General features: G+C 54.9%; 1 protein-coding gene across 1 annotated transcript in view; it reads left to right on the top strand.

Annotated features, from left to right (window-relative positions):
• LOC139261941 (tyrosine-protein kinase ITK/TSK-like) overlaps window positions 1–11,792 on the top strand; it is a 98,766-nt gene extending 86,974 nt beyond the window's left edge. The window contains exons 15-17 of the mRNA XM_070877109.1: window positions 2,186–2,304; window positions 4,343–4,500; window positions 11,718–11,792. Of these exons, the coding sequence (XP_070733210.1) occupies window positions 2,186–2,304; window positions 4,343–4,500; window positions 11,718–11,792 (352 nt within the window). The remainder of the gene's footprint in view (window positions 1–2,185; window positions 2,305–4,342; window positions 4,501–11,717) is intronic.
• Window positions 11,793–13,521: the final 1,729 nt, after the last annotated feature.

Genomic DNA, 13,521 nt, shown 5'->3' with positions numbered 1-13,521 from the left:
TATCTGGGCCATGATCTCCCGTTCTGTGCACATCTTTTTAAATGTGGTGAGGGTTTCTGCCTCTACCACCCTTTCAGGCCGTGAGTTCCAGACCCCCACCACCCTCTGGGTGAAGACATTTCTCCACAAATCCCCTCTAAACCTCCCCCCAATTTCTTTAAATCGATGCCCCCTGATTGTTGACCCCTCTGCCAAGGGAAACAGGTCCTTCCTATCCACTCTATCCAGGTGCCTCAGAATTTTATACACCTCAATCAGGTCTCCCCTCAGCCTCCTCTGTTCCAAAAGAAAACAACCCCAGCCTATCCAATCTTTCCTCATAGCTAAAATTCTCCAGTCCAGGCGACATTATGTAAATCTCCTCTGCACCCTCTCCAGTGCAATCACATCTTTCCTGTAATGTGGTGACCAGAACTGCACGCAGTACTCCAGCTGTGGCCTAACCAGTGTTTTATAAAGTTCAAGCATAACCTCCCTGCTCTTGTATTCTATGCCTCAACTATATGCCTTCTTAACCACCTTATCTACCTGGCCTGCTACCTTCAGGAATCTGTGGACCTGCACTCCAAGATCCCTCTGTTCCTCTACACTTCCCAGTATCCAACCATTTAATGTGTATTCCCTTGCCTTGTTAGACCTCCCCAATGCATTACCTCACACTTCTCCGGATTAAATTCCATTTGCCACTGTTCTACCAGTAATGACTCAAGAGTCTGGTTACTGTAAACTCACTCAGGTGCAACCTGATCCATCTGTATTCTAGCCCGAGAGTGCCAGTGTGACAAAGTCACCCCACTTATATACAGGTGACCAAGCTCACATGCCACATGCGTACAGCCCGATGACCTCCGACCGCGGCGCCCTCTGGTGTCTGGTGAGCCCCAAACATTAATACATAACACTGCCCACCTGACCAGTACATTGATACCTTCCTGCAGTCTACAGCTTTCTTCTTCATTATCAACCATCCAGCCTATTTTAGTGTCATCTGAAAACTTCTTAATTATACCCCCAACATTCAAGTCTGAATCGTTGATATATACCACAAAAAGCAAGGGACCCAGTACTGAGCCCTGCGGTACCCCACTGGATACAACCTTCCAGTCACAAAAACACCCATCAACCATTACCCTTTGCTTCCTGCCTCTGAGACAATTTTGGATCCAACTTGTCACTTTGCCCTGGATCCCATGGGCTTTTACTTTTGTGACCAGTCTGCCATGTGGGACCTTATCAAAAGCCTCCTCATTTATTTGGGTTTTACATGCATTATGGTAAGCGGTGTTCTCGTGCTGTTTATTTCTGAGTTTCAAGTGTATTGCGTAAGGGAGATTGGGAATTTGCAGGATGCAAACTCCCGGTGCGGAACCACAGCTGCCCGAGTAGATGGTGAAACTGCAGACGTCTTGTCTACCGATTTCTAACCACGACCTGCGGTTTCTTGATAAATGCTCCAGAGGGTGAGGCTCAGCTCTGGGAGCCTGTGTCTTGTTTATTCATTCCTGGGATGTGGGCATCACTGGCAAGGCCGGCATTTATTGCCCATCCCTAATTGCCCCTTGAGAAGGTGGTGGTGAGCCGCCTTCTTGAACCGCTGCAGTCCGTGTGGTGAAGGTGCTCCCACAGTGCTGTTCGGGAGGGAGTTCCAGGATTGTGACCCAGCGACGATGAAGGAATGGCCGATATATTTCCAAGTCGGGATAGTGTGTGACTGGGAGGGGAACCTGGAGGTGATGGTGTTCCCATGCACCTGCTGCCCTTGTCCTTCTAGGCGGGTAGAGGTCGTGGGTTTGGGAGGTGCTGCCGAAGAAGCCTTGGCGAGTTGCTGCAGTGCATCTTGTAGATGGTACACACTGCAGCCAGGGGGCGCCGGTGGTGGAGGGAGTGAGTGTTGAAGGTGGTGGATGGGGGGCCAATCAAGAGTGGGCTGCTTTGTCCTGGATGGTGTCGAGCTTCTCGAGTGTTGTTGGAGCTGCACTCATCCAGGCAAGTGGAGAATATTCCATCACACTCCTGACTTGTGCTTTGTAGATGGTGGAAAGGCTTTGGGGAGTCGGGAGGTGAGACACTCATCACAGAATACCCAGGTTTATATTGCACGCCCCGATGTGCTACGGTGCTGTGCCCTGCCTGGGCCGACGGGAACTGAATTGTGTTTATCGCTCTATCTCTCTCTGCCCTGAAGGTTTGTCCTTGATGACCAGTACACCAGTTCCTCAGGCTCGAAGTTCCCAGTCAAGTGGTCAGCTCCCGAAGTTTTCCGATACTCCAAGTTCAGCAGCAAGTCTGACGTCTGGTCTTTTGGTGAGAAGCCGTTTAATGCAGAATTATTGGCAAAACCAGTCAGGGGGGACGATGAGAAGATGGTCTTTTCACATAAGAACTTGAGAATTAGGAGCAGGAGTCGGCCATTCGACCCCTCGAGCCTGCTCCACCATTCAATACGATCATGGCTGATCTTCGACCTCAACTCCACTTTCCCGCCCGATCCCCATATCCCTCGATTCCCCGAGAATCCAAAAATCTATCGATCTCAGCCTTGAATATACTCAACGACTCAGCATCCACAGCCCTCTGGGGCAGAGAATTCCAAAGATTCACCACCCTCTGAGTGAAGAAATTCCTCCTCATCTCAGTCCTAAATGGCCCACCCCTTATCCTGAGACTGTGACCCCTGGTTCTAGACTCCCCAGCCCGGGGGAAACATCCTCTCAGCATCTACCCTGTCAATCCCCCTCAGAATCTGTATGTTTCAATGAGATCACCTCTCATTCTTCTAAACTCCAGAGAGTATCGGCCCGATCTACTCAAGCTCTCCTCATAGGACAATCCACTCATCCCAGGGATCAGTCTGGTGACCCTTTGTTCCACTGCCTCTAAGCAGCGAGTTGTTGTGATCAGGAACACACTGCCTGAAAGGACTGTGGAAGCAGACTCAATACTAACTTTCAAAAGGTAATCAGAATAAGGGGCCGCCCATTTAAAACTGAGATGAGGAGGAATTTCTTCTCTCAGAGGGTTGTAAATCTGTGGAATTCTCTGCCCCAGAGAGCTGTGGAGGCTGGGTCATTGAATATATTTAAGGTGGAGATAGACAGATTTTTGAGCGATAAGGGAATAAAGGGTTATGGGGATCGGGCGGGGAAGTGGAGCTAAGTCCATGATCGGATCAGCCATTATCTCATTGAATGGCGGAGCAGGCTCGAGGGGCCGAATGGCCGACTCCTGCTCCTATTTCTAAAGTTCTTGTGTCCTCCTGACCATCCCTGATTATAATCGCTCCACCATCGGTGGCCGTGCCTTCTGTTGCCTGGGCCCCAAGCTCTGGAACTCCCTCCCTAAACCTCTCCGCCTCTCTACCTCTCTCTCCTCCTTCAAGACGCTCCTTAAAACCGACCTCTTTAAACAAGCTTTTGGTCACCTGTCGTAATTTCTTCTTTTGTGGCTCGGTGTCAAATTTATCTGTTTTGTCTTATAACACCGCTGTGAAGCACCTTGGGACATTTTACTACGTTAAAGGTGCTATATAAATACAGGTTCTTATTATTATTCGTGAACCAGATGGGTTTTACAACAATCCTGAAAGTAGTTCCTGTGTCGAGTATTAAACAATATAGTGCCTCTAACCTCGTCAAACATCCCAAGATGCTTCAAAGGAACAATTATCAAACAGAATTTGACACTGAGCCACATAAGGAGATATTAGGGCAGATGGCCAAAAGCTTGGTCAAAGAGGTAGGTTTTAAGAAGAGTTTTAAAGGAGGTGATAGAGGTAGAGAGGCGGAGAGGTGTAATGTATTTGCTTCGTGGGTTCTTTGTTTAAGAATTCATCACAACACATTGCTATTAAGAACTAGTTGGTTTATTAGCAAAGGTTTAACAATCACACGACTCATTACCAGTTCATCCACCAGGCTCACAACCACCTGCCCCATTGTGGATCCCCCGAACCCAACTGGCCGGGGTTTTATTGAGTCTTGTGAACATCATGTGACTGGCTAAGCCACTCCCAACTCAACAGCTCTACCAACCCGTGAGCTTACTGACCGGTGCAGACATTACAGGAGGGAGTTCCAGAGCTTAGGGCCCAGGTAGCTGAAGGCACGGCCACCGATGGTTCAATGCTTGAAATCAGGGATGCTCAAGAGGGCAGAATTGGAGGAGTGCAGATATTTTGGGGGGATTGTAGGGCTGGAGGAGGTTGCAGAGATGAGGTAGCAGTCGCTATCAGCAATGAATAGAGACAAGCAATAACCAGTGGACAAGGGTTGGGCAATGAAGAGTAGGTGTCAGTGAGCACCACTGTTGGGGCAGTCAGCTCATGCTCTCCATTGTCTTGCAGGAGTGCTGATGTGGGAGGTTTTCTCTGAGGGAAAGATGCCATACGAGAATCGGCTGAACTCGGAAGTTGTTGAAGAACTCACAGCTGGATTCCGCCTCAAGAAACCAAAACTGGCCTCCCCGTTCGTCTACAAAATGATGAGCTGCTGCTGGCATGAGGTTTGTGGTGCCTGTAAATAACGCTCCCCTTCACTTCCCACTCGTTGGTATGGTCAGTGTGCAGCATGTGGTCATGCGTGACTAGTGGTGTTCCCCAGGGAGCTGTTCTGGGCCTTAGCTTTTCACCGTGTGTATCAATGACCTGGAGGAAGGGTTAGAGAGCCGAATATCTCGGTTTGCCGATGACACCAGGTTACTGAGCACAAAGGGTTGTGTGGACGGGAGCGTGAAACTACAAAGGGACATTGACCGACTGAGTGAGTGGCCAAACTGACGGAGTTCAGTGTGGGAGAAGTGTGAGCCCATGCACTTTGGGCCCAAGAAAGGTCAGAGTATTGTCTAAATGGTGAGTGGAATGGGCGGGATTTTCGGCCTTGATGTTTCCGTGGCGATAATGGCGGTGGGGCGGGAAAGTTAGCGCCCGGGAACAGTTTGTGCCTCAGTCAGTAACATTGGGCAGCGGAGCCCCGGGTCAGGGGGCACAGCGCGAAGGGAGGCGTTGTACACCTTTCTCGGGGCATTAGGATGGGAAACTCCCGAGGTAAAGAGCCAGGCCGGGAGCGCTCCCAGAGACGCCTGGGGGAGGGGGGAGGGGGGGAAACCTAAAACATTCCCCAAACATGGCCCTCAGCTCCACAACACAAATCGCTGAACAAAATTAAGAGGAAAAACCAATGGCACTTCCCTCAGGAGCCCATTACTCACCTCCCCGCTGTCGGGATGGTGGGCCCGCCCTGAATTCCCCGGCGGTCACTGCGGGGGGCGCTGCGGGGCGCACGGGTCGGGCGGGAGCTCAGACTCGCGCCGGTCTCGCGACCAGGAGCGTTGTACACCGGGCTCAGCTCTTCCCCGCGGCGCTGCTCCGCGCTGCCGCTAAACCCGACCCGAGGGTCGCCGTGGGGCGCTGGAGTCTGGCTGCCCGCCAGAACACCTCACCCCCTGCCATCGCCGCCACTCCCGGGCAAGCAACGGAGCGCTGATGACCGGAAAATCCAGCCCAATGTATTCGCTTTGTGGGTTCTTTGCTTAAGAATTCACAGCAACGCATCGCTATTGAGAACCAGTTGGTTTATTAACAAAGGTTTAACAATCACACTACACATTACCGGTTCATCCACCAGGCTCACAACCACCTGCCTCATCGTGGATTCCCCCAAACCCAACTGGCTGGGGTTTTATTGAGTCTTGTGAACGTCACGTGACTGGCTAATCCACTCCCACCTCAACAGCTCCACCAGCCCGTGAACATTCTCACTGGTGCATGCATCACTGTGAGAAGCTGGGAACTGTGGAGGAGCTGAGAGATTTAAGGGGGGGGTCCGTGTGCACAAATCACTTAAAGCTCGTGGACCAGGTACGAAAAGTAATCAAAGAGACTGCTGGAATGTCGGCCGTTATCGAGGGGGAGGCTGGGATACAAAGGGGAGGAGGTGATGTCACAGCTGTACAGACTCTGGTCTGATCCTGTCCCCCTGCAGTAACTGTGTTCAGTTCCGGGCCCCGCCCCTCAGGGGGGATATATCGGCCTCGGAGGGGGGCGGCAGTGTGTTATGTATTTAACCCCTTGTAACCTGTATTACACTACCACCAGGGGGCCTACCTGTTAGAGTCCCAAGGGTATATAAGCAGGCCGCCCACGAGGTACCTGCACTCTGGAGTCTTATTAAAGGAGCTAAGGTCAGACTTGCTCATTGTACACAGTACTCAGTTTCATCCTTTGTTATGAACGCATCACAGCTCGGATTCACCAGAATGATACCCGGGCTGAAAGGGTTAAATTACGAGGGCAGGTTGCATGGACTGGACCTGTATTCCCTCGAGTGTAGAAGGTTAAGGGGAGATCTAATGGAGGGGATTGAAGGGTTTGAGAAGGGGAGATAGAGAGAAACCATTTCCTCTGGTCAGGAAGGTCCAGAACAATCTCCACATTAGAGTCCGGCCATTCAGGGGTGATGTCGGGAAGCACTTCTTCACACACAGGGTGGTCGGAATCCCAATCTGCATGCTATTTACATGCTATGTCACCTCGCCCCACTGACGGTGGACCTGATGCCCGGAACACTTCCTGCCGCTGGTGGTTGTCCCCGCCTGCTGTCCACCACCTGCCCCAGGGCCTCCGCGGCAACGTCCACGAACCTTGCCGCTCGCTCACCGCTAGCTGCAGCCGTATCCCTGCTGCCAAAAGTATTTCCCCTTTAAGTGGTGCTAGCTGCCTTTAAGTGGTCTCGGAGATGCCCGATATTCAGCCCCTCCCCCCCCCCCCGACAGCCAATCAGTAGCCCCGGCTGCAAAGCCCGCATGGTTACAATGATCAGGAATATTGCGTGCAGCCTGAGCCAATTCCAAGAGGGGCCCTCCACACACAACTCCAGGAGCCATTGGATTTCTGGGCCAGAGATTCTTGACGCAAAGTGCGGGCAGTGTGTGGTCAGGTTTGGTCCCTGCCGTGATGTTTGCTGCGGTTAAACGTTCCGCTGACACAGTGTGAAGAGGTGAGGCCACAGAAGGTCACCATGAAACTAAACACCAGCAGAGAATGCGGGGCCCAGGGGAAACATTGGGTAAAGACACTCATTGATTTAAGGTCACTTGGAACCTTAGCCCGGAGTGAAGCTCCGTTTTTTTACTCTGAACCTGTGAGCTAAACTACAATTAAACCTGGATTTTGGAGAAGAGTTCAAAGGCTCTTCAATTGACAGGGAGAAACAGTTCCTTCTGTGGAACATCTGTTTCACTAACTCTGGTGAGGCTGAACCTCCTCCGATGTCAGTCACTGGGGGGCGCTGTGACCCGCACTTTGTCCACCACGGGGGTGGGGGGGGACGCTGTGACTCACATTCTGCCACCACTGGGGGGTCGCTGTGACTCACACTCTGCCACCACTGGGGGGGCGCTATGACTCACACTCTGCCCACCACTGGGGGGGGTGCTGTGACTCACACTCTGCCACCACTGGGGGGTGCTGTGACTCACACTCTGCCACCACTGGGGGGTGCTGTGACTCACACTCTTCCACCACTGGGGGGGCGCTGTGACTCACACTCTTCCACCACTGGGGGGTGCTGTGACTCACACTCTGCCCACCACTGGGGGGCGCTGTGACTCACACTCTTCCACCACTGGGGGGGCGCTGTGACTCACAATCTTCCACCACTGGGGGGCACTGTGACTCACACTCTGCCACCACTGGTGGGGGTGCTGTGACTCATACTCTTCCACCACTGGGGGGCGCTGTGACTCATACTCTGCCACCACTGGTGGGGGTGCTGTGACTCACACTCTTCCACCACTGGGGGGCGCTGTAACTCACACTCTGCCACCACTGGTGGGGGTGCTGTGACTCACACTCTGCCACCACTGGGGGGCGCTGTGACTCACACTCTTCCACCACTGGGGGGGCGCTGTGACTCACACTCTGCCACCACTGGGGGGGGGCGCTGTGACTCACACTCTTCCACCACTGGGGGGCGCTGTGACTCACACTCTGCCACCACTGGGGGGGGCGCTGTGACTCACACTCTTCCACCACTGGGGGGCGCTGTGACTCACACTCTGCCACCACTGGGGGGGGTGCTGTGACTCACACTCTGCCACCACTGGGGGGGGGCGCTGTGACTCACACTCTTCCACCACTGGGGGGCGCTGTGACTCACACTCTGCCACCACTGGGGGGGGGTGCTGTGACTCACACTCTTCCACCACTGGGGGGCGCTGTGACTCACACTCTGCCACCACTGGGGGGGGTGCTGTGACTCGCACTCTTCCACCACTGGGGGGCGCTGTGACTCACACTCTGCCACCACTGGGGGGGGCGTTGTGACTCACACTCTGCCACCACTGGGGGGGGGGGGGGTGCTGTGACTCACACTCTTCCACCACTGGGGGGGGGCGCTGTGACTCACACTCTTCCACCACTGGGGGGCACTGTGACTCACACTCTGCCCACCACTGGGGGGCGCTGTGACTCACACTCTTCCACCACTGGGGGGCGCTGTGACTCACACTCTGCCACCACTGGGGGGCGCTGTGACTCACACTCTGCCACCACTGGGGGGCGCTGTGACTCACACTCTGCCACCACTGGTGGGGGTGCTGTGACTCACACTCTTCCACCACTGGGGGGCGCTGTGACTCACACGCTGCCACCACTGGGGGGCGCTGTGACTCACACTCTGTCACCACTGGGGGGCGCTGTGACTCACACTCTGCCACCACTGGGGGGGGGCGCTGTGACTCACACTCTTCCACCACTGGGGGGCGCTGTGACTCACACTCTGCCACCACTGGTGGGGGTGCTGTGACTCACACTCTGCCACCACTGGTGGGGGCGCTGTGACTCACACTCTGCCACCACTGGGGGGGGTGCTGTGACTCACACTCTTCCACCACTGGGGGGCGCTGTGACTCACACTCTGCCACCACTGGGGGGGGGGCGCTGTGACTCACACTCTTCCACCACTGGGGGGCGCTGTGACTCACACTCTGCCACCACTGGGGGGGCGCTGTGACTCACACTCTTCCACCACTGGGGGGCGCTGTGACTCACACTCTGCCACCACTGGGGGGGGGGGGTGCTGTGACTCACACTCTGCCACCACTGGAGGTCGCTGTGACTCACACTCTGCCACCACTGGGGGGCGCTGTGACCCACGCTCTGCCACCACTGGGGGGCGCTGTGACTCACATTCTGCCCACCACTGGGGGTGGGGGCGCTGTGGCACGCACTCTGCCCACCACTGGAGGGGCACTGTGACCCTCACTCTGCCCACCACTGGGGGGGGCACTGTGACCCTCACTCTGCCCATCACTGGGGGGCACTGTGACCCTCACTCTGCCCACCACTGGGGGGCACTGTGACCCTCACTCTGCCCACCACTGGGGGGCACTGTGACCCTCACTCTGCCCACCACTGGGGGTGCTGCAACCCGCACCTTCCACACTCTGGGTAACGTTCTATCACGCGGATAAGCGGTGAAATGTGTCTGGGATTGATCTTGTTGATGGTGAACTGCAGCTCGTGGCACAGACCCCTGCACCAGGAATATTTTCAGGTTGCCCTATGCTGAGTTGGATGATGCTATCCGGGGCATCCCTGGCCAGTTCAATCAGCCTCAGTGTCCCGTGGTTAGGGGCAGACTCAGTAAAAGCCCATTGTGTTCCCGCCCTCGCTCAATAACCAGACATCTATTGCTAACATCTATTTCACAGCCTCAGGACGTCTCAATGTGCTTTACAGCCAATGAAGTACTTTTGAAGTGCAGTCACTGTTGTAAAGTAGGAAATGATGATGCGAATTTGCGCACAGCAAGCTCCCACAAACAACAACATGATAATGACCAGATAATCTTGGGGAGGGCTAACAAGGCAAGGGAATACACATTAAATGGTAGGACACTGAGAAGTGTAGAGGAACAGAGGGACCTGGGAGTGCAGGTCCACAGATCCCTGAAGGTAGCAGGCCAGGTAGATAAGGTGGTTAAGAAGGCATACGGAATACTTGCCTTTATTAGTTGATGCATGGAATACAAGAGCAGGGAAGTTATACTTGAACTGTATAAAACACTGGTTAGGCCACAGCTGGAGTACTGCGTGCAGTTCTGGTCACCACATTACAGGAAAGATGTGATTGCACTGGATAGGGTACAGAGGAGATTTACGAGGATGTTGCCTGGACTGGAGAATTTTAGCTATGAGGAAAGATTGGATAGGCTGGGGTTGTTTTTCTTGGAACAGAGGAGGCTGAGGGAAGACCTCATTGAGGTGTATAAAATTATGAGGGGCCTGGACAGAGTGGATAGGAAGGACCTATTTCCCTTAGCAGAGGGGTCAACAACCAGGGAGCATAAATTTTAAGTAATTGATAGAAGGTTCAGTACTGCCCCTCCGACAGTGCAGCGCTCCCTCAGTACTGCCCCTCCGACAGTGCAGCGCTCCCTCAGTACTGCCCCTCCAACAGTGCAGCACTCCCTCAGTACCACCCCTCCGACAGTGCAGCGTTCCCTCAGCACTGCCCCTCCGACAGTGCAGCGTTCCCTCAGTACCGCCCCTCCAACAGTGCAGCGTTCCCTCAGCACTGCCCCTCCGACAGTGCAGCACTCCCTCAGTACTGACCCTCCGACAGTGCAGCACTCCCTCAGTACTGCCCCTCCAACAGTGCAGCGTTCCCTCAGCACTGCCCCTCCAACAGTGCAGCACTCCCTCAGTACCACCCCTCCGACAGTGCAGCGCTCCCTCAGTACTGACCCTCCGACAGTACAGCGCTCCCTCAGTACTGACCCTCCGACAGTACAGCGGTCCCTCAGTACTGCAGTGCAGTGTCATCCTCAATTTTTGTGCTCAAGTCTCAGGAGCAGAGGCGAGAGAGAGTATGACCCACTGAGCCACGGCTGGGTCAATGACCTGAGACACCTGATGCCAGAAAGTGAAGTCTGCGGGTCACAGCGCCTCCCAGTGGTAAGCAGATTGCAGGTCACAGTGCTCCCCAGTGGTGGGCAGAGTGCGGATACAGCGCCCCCAATGATGGGCAGAGTGCGGGTCACAGCACCCCTCAGTGGTGGGCAGAATGTGGGTTACAGTGCCACCGAGTGGTAGGCAGAATGTGGGTCACAACGCCCCCCAGTGGTGGTAAGAATGTGGATCACAGCGCCCCCCCAGTGGTGGTAAGAATGTGGATCACAGCGCCCCCCCAGTGGTGGTAAGAATGTGGATCACAGCGCCCCCCCAGTGTTGGGAAGAATGTGGGTCACAACGCCCCCCCCGCAGTGGTGGGAAGAATGTGGATCACAGCGCCCCCCAGTGGTGGGAAGAATGTGGGTCACAACGTCCCCCAGTGATGGGAAGAATGTGGGTCACAACGTCCCCCAGTGGTGGGAAGAATGTGGATCACAGCGCCCCCCCAGTGGTGGGAAGAATGCGTGTAGCAGCGCCTCCCTGCAGTGGTAGGCAGAATATGGATCACAGCGCCGCCCCCCCGAGTGGTGGCCAGAGTGCAGGTCATAGAGCCCCCGCTGTGGTGGGAAGAATGTGGATCACAGCACCCCCCAGTGTTGGGAAGAATGCGGGACACAGCGCCCCCCAGTGGTGGGCAGAGTGTTAGCGACTGACTGAATGTGGATCGGTTATAACTTGAGTTTCCTTGGGGCACCGATGGCTGAATGTTCATTGTTTTTCTTGAAAATTGAAAGATAACCATGTCCTTTTCTCTGTTCTCGCCCCAGAGACCTGAGGAGAGGCCCTCGTTTTCCGAGCTGCAGAATGAACTAAGCGAGCTTTGCGAATCGGGAGAATCGTGAATGGGAAATTGAGGCACTGCATCCTTCAAACACAACGATCCAATGTGGGTCGCGGGGCATTGTTTATTAAATATTTATTCATTACTTATAGAAATCATTTTTGATGCTTGCTGGAATACACTCCTACGGCGGCAGAATCTCCTGGAGATCGCGGCCAGGTTGTGGGCCTCGGCTATTCAACCATGGGGGGAGGGCACCAGAGCTGAGCTCACTCCTGCCATCACACGGCCGTCCGAAGTGGAATCACTGGTGTCGATAGGAAGTAGGAATCCTGTCTGTAAATCCCCCTCCCCCACCCATGCCACCAATCTCTCCCCCGACAGGACGGTACTGAGGACAACTGTGGTATTCCCGAATCCTGCCTCAGGCAAATCCAGCGACCTCCACCATTTTATATCAGGGCTTGAACATTCTGACACTGAGAACCTGACATCAATTGACTGGGAAAAGTCAACTTTGAACTCTGACCCTGAGTTATTCTTCACCTCCCATTATGTCCTGACTGTCCATGTCTGCCGCTTTTGGGTCAGGTGACTTTGCTGGTCAGGGAGCGAGAGAGAATGGTGGGGGCTGTCCCCACAGCGGGATCGTGTCTGGCCCCGGGGCAGTTGGACCAGCGATAACCCATTCCCACCCAGGTTACCAGCTGGGCAACCGGCAGCCAATGGGAAGCTTCACTCAGATGGAGGGCTTTAGAGGTTTTAAGATCAGGAACAGACTATAGGACATAACTGGTCGGTCCCTTTATCAAGGCCAACTCCACCGACCCACCTTCTCCCCATATCCCCCAACCCCACCTACTCCCCATATCCCCCAACCCCACCTACCCACCTTCTCCCCATATCCCCCAACCCCACCTACTCCCCATATCCCCCAACCCCACCTACCCACCTACTCCCCATATCCCCCAACCCCACCTACCCACCTTCTCCCCATATCCCCCAACCCCACCTACTCCCCATATCCCCCAACCCCACCTACCCACCTACTCCCCATATCCCCCAACCCCACCTACCCACCTTCTCCCCATATCCCCCAGCCCCACCGACCCACCTTCTCCCCATATCCCCCAACCCCACCTACCCACCTTCTCCCCATATCCCCCAACCCCACCTACCCACCTTCTCCCCATATCCCCCAACCCCACCCACCCACCTTCTCCCCATATCCCCCAACCCCACCTACCCACCTTCTCCCCATATCCCCCAACCCCACCTACCCACCTTCTCCCCATATCCCCCAACCCCACCTACCCACCTTCTCCCATATCCCCCAACCCCACCTACCCACCTTCTCCCCATATCCCCCAACCCCACCTACCCACCTTCTCCCCATATCCCCCAACCCCACCTACCCACCTTCTCCCCATATCCCCCAACCCCACCTTCCCATCGTATATCCAACCCCACCTACCCACCTTCTCCCCATATCCCCCAACCCCACCTACCCACCTTCTCCCCATATCCCCCAACCCCACCTTCCCATCGTATATCCAACCCCACCTACCCACCTTCTCCCCATATCCCCCAACCCCACCTACCCACCTTCTCCCATATCCCCCAACCCCACCTACCCACCTTCTCCCCATATCCCCCAACCCCACCTTCCCATCGTATATCCAACCCCACCTACCCACCTTCTCCCCATATCCCCCAACCCCACCTACCCACCTACCCATATCCCCCAACCCCACCTAACCACCCTCTCCCCATATGCCCCAACCCCACCT

The sequence above is a fragment of the Pristiophorus japonicus genome, chromosome 4 (genome assembly GCF_044704955.1).
Source record: "Pristiophorus japonicus isolate sPriJap1 chromosome 4, sPriJap1.hap1, whole genome shotgun sequence".
Classification (NCBI taxonomy): Eukaryota; Metazoa; Chordata; class Chondrichthyes; family Pristiophoridae; genus Pristiophorus; species Pristiophorus japonicus.
The sequence above is the reverse complement of the archived record's forward strand: the minus strand, read 5'-3'. Positions and strand labels throughout refer to the sequence as shown.